The sequence below is a fragment of the Hemicordylus capensis genome, chromosome 6 (genome assembly GCF_027244095.1).
Source record: "Hemicordylus capensis ecotype Gifberg chromosome 6, rHemCap1.1.pri, whole genome shotgun sequence".
In the NCBI taxonomy this organism is placed as follows: Eukaryota; Metazoa; Chordata; class Lepidosauria; order Squamata; family Cordylidae; genus Hemicordylus; species Hemicordylus capensis.
The window spans coordinates 1,652,698-1,662,474 of record NC_069662.1 but is presented as its reverse complement, the minus strand read 5'-3'; the positions used below and the strand labels follow the sequence as shown (position 1 = coordinate 1,662,474).

At 57.7% G+C, this 9,777-nt stretch overlaps 1 protein-coding gene across 1 annotated transcript in view; it reads right to left on the bottom strand.

Annotated features, from left to right (window-relative positions):
• Nucleotides 1-580: 580 nt before the first annotated feature.
• Nucleotides 581-9,777, bottom strand: part of FXR2 (FMR1 autosomal homolog 2) — a 29,303-nt gene continuing 20,106 nt past the window's right edge. The window contains exons 7-17 of the mRNA XM_053262909.1: nucleotides 8,819-8,935; nucleotides 8,149-8,319; nucleotides 7,623-7,701; nucleotides 6,728-6,837; nucleotides 5,641-5,727; nucleotides 5,092-5,302; nucleotides 4,708-4,908; nucleotides 3,481-3,681; nucleotides 2,375-2,470; nucleotides 2,122-2,228; nucleotides 581-1,692 (exon numbers count right to left, since the gene is read on the bottom strand). Coding sequence (XP_053118884.1) covers nucleotides 1,549-1,692; nucleotides 2,122-2,228; nucleotides 2,375-2,470; nucleotides 3,481-3,681; nucleotides 4,708-4,908; nucleotides 5,092-5,302; nucleotides 5,641-5,727; nucleotides 6,728-6,837; nucleotides 7,623-7,701; nucleotides 8,149-8,319; nucleotides 8,819-8,935 — 1,524 coding nt within the window. The 3' untranslated portion in view covers nucleotides 581-1,548. The remainder of the gene's footprint in view (nucleotides 1,693-2,121; nucleotides 2,229-2,374; nucleotides 2,471-3,480; nucleotides 3,682-4,707; nucleotides 4,909-5,091; nucleotides 5,303-5,640; nucleotides 5,728-6,727; nucleotides 6,838-7,622; nucleotides 7,702-8,148; nucleotides 8,320-8,818; nucleotides 8,936-9,777) is intronic.

Below are 9,777 nucleotides of genomic sequence, written 5' to 3'. Positions count from 1 at the left end.
GCAGCCCACTGGACCTCTGCTCCTCAGTAGCTGCCCATCTAGCGCACACCCCCGCCCCCCGTCTCTCCTGATGAGCTCCAGTAGCGGTTTCAAGTGGGGCGGGCAGGCTTCCAACTGCCAGCGGCAATCAGGCCCAAGGAAGCCGACCTAGCCCAGCATCCCGCTTCTCGCAGTGGCCCACCCAATGCCTCTGGGAAGCCAGCTGAGGGCAGGCCCTCTCTCTCCTGCCTCCACGGGGATTCAGAGGCTGGCGGTGGCCTCTAGCCCCCCAACTTGAGCATGCTGGTCTCCCCAGAACCCTGGCAGATGTAGAAACGGTCGTTCTGAAGCGGCAGCCAGCGTCTGGACCATGCACACGCTGAGCCGCCAAGGGGGCTCCCAGCCCACCTCCCCACCAGCACTCCCGCCCCCACCCCTTCCCCTCTCCAGCTGGCGCGCCCAGGCGCTGTACACAAGTGCACACAGGACGTTTCCGCCTTTGATTGAAGGGCTGTGTGGCCGCCTGAGGGGCTTCTGTTGCCGTAGCCACACACCTGGCAGAGAGAAAACATGGCAGGCGGGACAGAAAGCAGCCTGGTGGTGGTGGGTGGTTCTTTTTTTTTTCAAGAGTTGGGTTTTTATTCTCTTTTAAATACTGTACAGTGAAAAATAAATAGTCTCAACCATCACAGATCAGATCAAATCCCCCTTCCCCCAACGCACAAACACACAAACTGGAGGCAGCCACGTCAGATGGTCCTAAGCCTGTCGACTCACTCTCTTGTCTTCCACAGTGTTTAATGGGGGGGGGGGAGAGAACTCTGAGATGGCCCAGAATCCATGTTCCATGCCTGCTCCTTTCCTGATGGTGCCTTGCCCACCCCAGGGGAGAGGGGGTTAATCTGAACAGCCACAGAACCCTCTGCACTTGGGGGGCCAGCTCTCCTCTCTCTCTTTGACACAACTGAATCCTTGCCTTCGATTTTTAACTAGTCGAAGAATAAAGGAAAACCTAAGAGCATTCTGCACTATTTTTTGAGTGTGTGTGTGCATCCTCAGAAGGCACAGGTTTCTCTCCCCCTCTCCTCTCTCTAGTTTGAATAGCCGGTTATTTATTTTCCTCTCATTTGTTTCAAACACAAAAAAACGTTTAAGTCACCAAGAACAGATGCGTGTGAAGTCACAGTTTTCCTCCCCACGCTTCACGCCTGCCGGAAGAGGGGGACGAGCTCAGGTAGCATCAGAAGCCCCCGTCTTGCCGCTCACGAGAGGGCAGGGAAAAAGGAAAAGGGATGGACTGCGCTGGCCAGCTGCCCTCACTGAAGCTTCACCAGGATGTGGTAAGAGCCGTGGTCAAAAGAGTTTCCCCATCTTTGGCAAGCTTTTAACAAGTATTAGAGAATTACCTGGGGATTGGGTGGGTTTTGTTTTAAAGAATGGTTTTGTTCTTAAACAAGAGATCGGTGCGGTGTTTATTTCGTTTCTCTTAAGATGTTGCAAGCAGGTGAAAAGTAGGGATCGGTTCGGTTCGTTGAGAGGAAGGATCGGCTGCCTGCGACTGGAGGGCGCTTAGGACACCCCATTCACCAAGGTGGCAGCCACCTCCTCGCCCCCTGTGGTGGTGGCGGCAGCGGCAGCAGCAGCGGTGGCGGCGGCAGCAGCATGCTCCCCATTCTCCGAAGGGCCATTGACCACCTTGCTGTTTGGCTCGCCCTGGAAGAGAGGAAGCCGTCAGTTCCGGGGGGCGGAGGCAATGCTGCAGCTGGACCAGCCCCACAGGTCCCTCCCGCCCTGCCCTCCTGTTTCTCTGCTGCCCTCCCTCCTCCCTTCAGGAAATCAGGAACTGAGAAAGCTGCCTCATACAGGGTCCAGTTCGCGGACGGCTAGCACCTCTCCCGGCCCATCTCATCCCTGGAGAGGCTGCAGGGACTGAGGCTGGACCTTCGGCATGCAAACACGCAGAGGCTCTCCCGCTGAGCGAGGGCCCCGCCCCCCCAGGGGAATACCTTGCAGCAAGGAGTCACCCACCCAGCGAGGGGAGCCGGCTGAGCCCGGGGGACGACTCCACACAACCCTCCCGCTGTGTGGCGGCGGCGGCGGCGGCAGCAGCTGCTCCAGCCCCCCTTTCCCACTCCAGCTCACCTTCTGCTTCGGTGTGTTGCCCTCAGCGGATTTCTCCCGGCTCTCTTTGTGCGGGGGGCGCTGGCGGCTTTGAGACTCTGCCCGGGAAATGTAGTCTGCTACGGTGACTGGTGGGGGAAGGAGGGAGAGGACAGGCAAGGTCAGAGAGGGGCTTTCCCCAAAGGGCCCGCTTCCCCCGAAAGGGAGGCCACCCCCAAATGCTCAAATGCGACGCCTTTGTCCAAGGCAGGACAGGCCAAACATCAGACAATACCTGGCTGGCGGTCCCGACTGATGGAGCCGTCCACACGGTTGCCACGGTTACGCCGACGCCTACTGCGATTGCGTCTCTGAGGCTTAGATTCTTCCTCTGGTCAAGAGAGGCAGAAAATGCTCAGGGGAGACGGAAAGGCCACACTCCCTTGACCAAAGCGAGTTGCAGCTGCTCAGCTCCTTTTCCCCAGGCTTCTCCGAGCCCCCTCGAAAGCCGCCTTAGCCAGTGGCCCACACCACATTTCGTGGCAGCAAGTTCTACAAATTAATCCTGCATTGCAACACAGACTTCTCTCTCTCTCTCAATTCTGCTGACTGCCCAGTTTCATGGGGTTACCCCAAGCCCTAGTGTTGGGAGATCACAACACACCATTCCGTAAGCCTCTCCCCCACCCGTCACCATTTCTCTAGACTAGGAGGTCCCCCCCGCTCCCCCCACCCTCCGCTTCTCCCCTTTTGGCACCATCCCCAGCTCTGCACTGTCCTTTCTGAGCCCGGATCTCCACAGCTTTCCCCACCACGCCACAGATTTGTACAAAGGCATGACGACAGCAGCAGCTCCAGTCACAACCCCTTTTTGTGGCAATTCTGAGCCTTTGCCCACACTGATGCACCAGTGCCCATGGAGCGCCCCCCCCCCCAAGGATGATCTCTCTCCTGGGTAGCCAAGTGTGGTGTAGCGGCTTGAGTCCTGGAGACACCCAGGTTCAAGCCCTTGCTCAGCTGTAAAACTCACGGGGAGACCCTGGCCAATGGGATCAGGCCCTCTGCCACTCCCAGAGCTCTGGGTGCCTCAGTCCCAGCCACGGAGAGCTCTAGAAGGAAGTGCGCGTCACACTGAATGGCTCTCTGTGCCAGCCACTAACGCCAGAGGAGGAGAAGCCAACTGCCTCACAGCCCAGGCGAGGGCCACCAGGATCACGGGTCAGGGGCTGGCTTCAGCCCAGCCCACCTGGCCCACCAGCCTCCACCAGAAGAGCCCAGCAGGTCGATCCAGGCCCCCTCCCTGCTCCGGCCTTGCTAGACCTCTCCCCTGCCAAGGAAGCCTCCGGCTGCGAAGGCCCCCCCCTGCCGCCGCCGCCGCCGCCGCCGCCTCCCCCCACGCACCGACACCATTCTCATTCACAGACGTGCTGTCCGACTCCAGGGCCCCGTCCATCATGGTGGCGTCCTCGTCTGTGCGGCGGCGGCGGGACCGGCGCCGGCGGTTGCTGACTGGCTGGGACTCACTGGCATCCGTGTCAGCGGTCTGGTCTGTTTCGGTGTTGTCCAGAAGACTGTAGGGGTTGCTATCCGGGTCTTTCAACACTGCACAGGGAGAAGCCAAGCGTCACGCCACGCTGGGAGGCTCAGCAGCTGAAGGAGCAGGAGAGGCAGGCAGGAGGATGCAGGCTCCGGGCTCTCCTTTGCCCAGCAGGCCTGGGAAACCGTGCGGGGCTGACCTTCCTGCTCCCAACTAGACCTTCCAGGGAGGAGCCAAACCACAGATCCGTGGGCTGAGAGTGGCGGGGTGTGTGTGTGTGTGTGCATGGGGGCTGGCAGCCATCTCTAGAGGGCTGCAGAAGGTGTTACCTGCAGAGCCAGAGGGAGGGAGGGAGGGAAGAGAACTGGTCTGGTGGTAGGAAGCACGAACGGTCCCCTTTGCTAAGCAGGATCTGCCCTGGTTTGCATCTGAATGGGAGATTACATGCGAGAGCACTGCAAGACATTCCCGGCAGGGGATGGGGCTGCTCCTGTCTGCTTGCATGCAGAAGGTTCCAAGTTCCCTCCCTGGCAGTATCTCCAGATAGGGCTGAGAGAGAGACTCCTGGAGAAGGTGCTGCCAGCCTGGGTAGACAACACTGAGCTGGATGGACCAAGGGTCTGACTCTGTAGAAGGCAGCTTCCTCCGTCCCTATGCTGGGGCGGGGGAGGGATGCTGTGGCAAGAACTGGATGTGACAAGGAATTAGGGACACCTGTGAGCCACATCCGGGCCCCCTGAGCCACAGACTCTACCCGCGTCTGTCCACGTTTCAGCAAGGGCTATTTTGGTGTGTTTCAAAAGGGGGAAGGGAAGGGCAGGCAGAGCCCACAAGGATTCCCTGTAGCTCCTGTACCTTTGGCCAAGCAAGTACAACCGGAGAGAAGCCAAGGTGCTGCTGTAGCCACCACAGAGGGCCTCTGGAGCCTGGTCCGGGCACTCACCCCCCAGTCATCAGCGGCTCAGCCGGGGCCCTCTTGCCCCACGCGGCTGGGAAGGCTGCTTGGGACAGCTGCTCAGCGCATGCCCATCCTGGCAACAGGCCTCTGTGAGGCCAGCAGGGCTCCAGCAGAGCAGCCAGCCCCTTCATACCTGAACTGATGGAGGAGTTGCTGTACTTGCTGCTGCCGCCACCGCCACGAGACACTGGAGCCGGGCCCCGCCCACGGCCCACCCCTGACCGCCTGCGGCTGTCCTCCGGGCGCGGGTCGCGGTCACTGGGCTGCGGGCACTCAAAGTCATCTCTCTTTTCGGATTCTGTCTCGGAGGCATTCGACACGTCAGAGTTGGTAGCTAGCGAGACAAAGCGAGCAAGGAAGAGTTGCCGGCGCGGCAAGGCCTCTGGGGCTGGCCCTCCTTGGAGAAACGGCTTCCGCCAGCCACTCGGCAGGCCTCCCTTGAGGGCTGGCGGCAGACGGAAGGGCCTACTAGGCCTTGAGGCAGGGGGTTCCACTGGACAGCCCTCGCCGGACTCACCATAGCCAGAGTTGGGTCCCCTGCGCCCACGGCCTCGCCCGCCGTAGCTGCCCCCGTAGGTCCGCGTGCCGTGCAGGGAGGAGACGCTCTCGTCAGTGGTGTAGCCGCCCCGCTCCTTGTCAGACCGGCTGGAGAGGGGGCGGAAGCCCAGCCCGATCTGGCGCAGCTGCTCGTCGATCAGCAGCCGCTCCATGCGCAGCTGCTCCACCTCCTGGCAGGAAACGGGGGGGGGGAGGAGGAGGAGAGAGCAGAGCCCCCCAAGCTGTAGAGGGCAAGCCACGGCCTGGACAGGAGCCCTCCCGCCAGTCCTCTAGCGCTAGGAGGATCTGCAGCAGAGCAGCAAAACCACCCCTGGGCCTTTCTCAAAGCAGGGGAGGGGCAGCGTGCCAAGGAGTGCTGCAGTGAGCTCCCCTCCTGGAGGGCCAGGAGGTGGGGCCACTCCAGCCCCACAGCCCTGCCAGGGAGAAGCTGCTTTTGCCTCCCAGCACTCAGGGCCTGGCTCCTGGCGGGCTCCAGCCGCAGGGCAACGGGAAGGACCCCAGGCCTTACCTGAAGGTAGGAGAGATGGTACTCCAGCAGTGCCTGAGCATTGCTGATGTTCTCCCGCGTCCCCACGAAGATGAAAGGCACCATCCCCTGCGGGGAGAGGAGGAGGTGACCACGATGACATGTTGGCAAGGGAAGGGCAGAGCAGGCGCCTTTTCTCCCAGACACGGAGGAGGGGTGGCTGGGGCTGTGGGCTTCACAGCAACTCCCGTTTCCACTGCAGAACTGTGAAGCATCCCAGCTGGCCAGCTACACTCCGGTGCTCCAGAAGCAAAGCAATCCGAAAGCAAATTCAACCAGGCACAGCCAGACAGAAAGAGAGAGCACGCAGGCAGGCAGGCGTGTGCAAGCAGGATCGGTGCAGAGGCCAGAGAGGCTCTGTGCATTCTGACAACCCAGCTGAGAGCATTCCCACCAGACTCTGCTCTGAACTGGGCCAGTGGGCCACCTCTTAGCCTAGCCTGCCACTCAGGGTGGCTGTGAGATCGCGTTCCCTGCTCTGGGCAACTGTGAGGAAGGGGAGGATACTAACGGTTTGGGATTTAAAATTGTTGGCACAGCCCCTGATGCTGCACTTGAAACAAGAACCTCTCTGAACTCTGTATCTTGCCCAACTGCTTCAACCGGGGACCCACACATAATGCACTTGTGCCAGTCAGCAAGGGCTGAAGGGAGAGTAAGTCCCCTGCTAACTGAGCAAAGAGGCACCTTTTCAAAGTGGTGATTCTCTTCATTAAGCAGGGGGAGAGCAAATGGCCCTATCCACCCCCAGCACAGCATCCCTCCAGTGGCTGTTGCTGGGGTCTGTCTTAGGTTTTTGTTTTGTTTTTTAAGATTGTGAGCCTTTTGGGGACAGGGAGCCATTTTATCTATATCTATGCAAACCGCTTTGGGAACTTTTGTTGAAAAGCAGTATATAAATGTTCGTCGTATTTGTAGGTAAGGAAACACAGGCAGGCTAAGGATTTGGGACACGGTGTTCCCATGAAGCGCTTTGAGAGGGGGAGACATGAAGGCACGGGCTTGAAACTGGTGGCAAGACACAGAGAAGCCAGAAGCCGCCAGAGCCTTCCCTCCCAGCCCCGTTTACCTCTTCCCTGGGGTTCTTCTTGTCGTTATCACCTTCCACCCGCACCCGGACCACGCCAGATTTGTCCACAATCTCCTGGATGACTTTGCCATTCTTGCCAATCACCTTCCCTGTAGCAAGAGGAAGGCAGACAGTCAAGGTGCGGGAAGATAACGCAAGCACAAGACTCATCTGTTCTCTAGGCAGCCTCCTCCTCACTGCTGGCTGAGCTTCTCTGATGTCATGGAAAGGCTACGCACATTCTAGAGGGAAGCTGTCAGAAACCCAATGCTGCTGATCACAGCATTGACCCATCAAGGTATGTTAATCCATCCCCCTTTTCTGCTTTATTCCTGAAGAGCCAACTGTAGTGCACATTGTAATACAAAACAAGAAGTCTGGAAATACTAAACCAAAGCACCCGACAGACCATGGAACACTCAGGGAATAATCTCCCTCAGCCAGCAAGGTCAAAGGTCTGCTGCACTGTCATTTCTTCATGGAAAGCAACCAGTCAGCTTGATTGGGGGAAACCAAGAACCCAGAACGGAGGGAGCAGAGGGGCCGTGCCCTGCTGGCTGGAAAAGAAAGGGCCAAGCAAAGGGTCCCTAGAGGCTGGCTGGGAGGCTGCAGGAAAGGCAGGGCAGCCCAAGAGACAGGGGCAGTGAATTCCATACCTCCAAGCAGGCAGCCAGGTCTTTGCTCGCCAGCCACTACAAGCATGGTTCTAGCAGTGCCCGCAGACCACTCTGTCCCCAAGAGCTTCAGCAGGTTCAGGCAGGAGGCCCCCAGGCCTTCTCTGGGGTATTGATCCCTCGCCTTCCCACAAAGAAGCCAGCACTTCCTCCAAAGGGGCCAACCACTTCCAGCCAGTGGGAGGGGGCTCCAGCACAGGCTGGGGAACAGCCTCACTCACCAACCAAGTTCCGAGGGACTTGAACGGAGTCTTCGGAGAACTCCAGGAAGCTCCTGGCCTGCTTGCAGGCTTCTGGGGTCTGTGGAAGAGCAGAAGTCAGGCAGGTCAAACAGTGTCAGTCAGCAACGCCAGCTCTTGAGGTTCCAGGACAAAGCTGTTCAGGTGCCAACCAATGTTTGGGAATTGCTCTGCTCTGCACCGCACCAGAAGTTGGCCACCGTGGGCCTCTCCCTCCCTCCCCGTCCAGGCATTCACACCCCTCTGCCCACTCCCTTTTCACTTTAGCTAATTCTCCAGCTATAATTAGCACTCCAAGTGTCTTCTGCCACTCTCCATTTCAAAAAGTTAGATTTAATTTTTGTAAGGTGTATTTCAAGCACTGGCTAGCATGGCACAAAAAAAGCAGCAACCACACCCATCGTCAGAGCCCAGGTCCCACCAAGAACCCTGGTGTCCTGGGTCTGCGATACCCAAACTTCTCTACCCATCACCCCCCAATCCAAGGAGGCTGCTCCCCACTCCTTACCTCCCCATAAATACGGAAAGTGCAGGTCTCCTCGTCCAACTCAATGGCAGTAACCCCCAGCACTTTGCGGGCCTGCTGGATGTTGGCCCCGTGGGTGCCGATAGCCAGGCCCATGAGGTCTTCACGCACCGTGAACTCCTCCTGGAACGCCGAGGCCAGCTGCTTGCTTGTCTGAGGGAAGAAGCAGGCGCACTATTATGGGGAACAGCCAGCAGCCTCCAGAGACCAGACCAGCGTCTTCACTTTGCCAAACGGCTGCTGGCCTCCACCTGCTGCTTACCCCATGCAACCCTCAGCTCGACTAGCCAATACCTGAAAGCAAAAGCACCCGTGGAGGGGAGCTAGGAAGCTCCATTGTGGGGCTCCCTTAAACAAGGATGTTGGGGATGGAGCTGATCTCACTGGATCAACATAGGTTGATGAAAGGCCATGCAAGCTTCTGAGCTCTGCAGAGCGTTAAATCAGGCAGAAGACAAAGAACCCTGCTTATCCCAGAGTCGTGGTCCAGAGGAAAAGGAAGCCCTTCCCCTTTGGGGGTCAAAAGGGCACTAGTGAGCGAGACTCCAAGGTCCTTGCGCTGCTTCTTCCAGTGCCCTGTAGGCCCCTAAAGCATGGCGGAAGGGCCTTTCCCACACGTGCAGCATTCGCGGACTGGCTTCTCCTCTCATACCTCCAAGTGCTTGTTGGCCTCTTCGTTCCGGGACATCAGCATCAGCTTGGTGCGGATGCTGCGCAGGTGCATGTCACCCAGCAGAGAGGCCCGCTTGACGGTAGATTCATTTGTGGACTGTGGAAGGACAGATACTGGTCAAATGCCTCCTACTGGCAGGCCGGCCAGCCAGCCAAAGCAGCACATACGGTAGTTCTACACCTGGCAGGAAACAGTCATTTCCCCCTGCCTTTCGGGTTGCTGGAAGCCATCTTACAGTCAAGATATAAAAGAGAGCCAACTGGCCATGAACAAGCCCCAGGCTCCCTGGTTGCCCAGGGAGGAGAAAGGACAGCAAGACCGCCTGTCCCCACAGCAAGCTCTGGTTTGGCCAAGAGAACTACCCAGCACAAGCACTCCAGTGGTCAGATTAAAAGTGTGCTTTATCAGTTGCCTGCTTTTAACAGATGGCACATTTAAATCCAAATTAACACTGAAAACATTCAATGCCAGCGCCTTGGTTAAAATCCTGGGGACAGTGCCTCTTAAATGGACAATACCGTCAGGAAGACATTTCTTATATTCTTTGTTTCAAACAAGCAATTTTTCACAAGTCTAGATATCAACATGAGAAACCCTGAAAGAACCAACATGCACTGAGTGAAAAATGGCTTAAGAGCCATTTGGGAGATTTCCACAAGTTGTGTTCAGTAGCACTTCTGTTTCTTTTCATCTGTGCACAGCACGCATTTTGTTCTGGGCGGCAGCATCAAGGCAGTGTGCGCGCACAAGCATTCAGAATGGGGCCTTCCTGATTCAACCTGAGTGGGATCTAAAATTAACTGAGTGGACATCAAAAAATTCCTGGCATGCAGAGAGAATACGGGTTGTGTTAAGCATCCAAGCAGTGCATTTCATTGCCATTTACAGTCTCGCCACTAGAGGGGAGTGAAGAGCCATGGTTGAGACACACAAGTTAC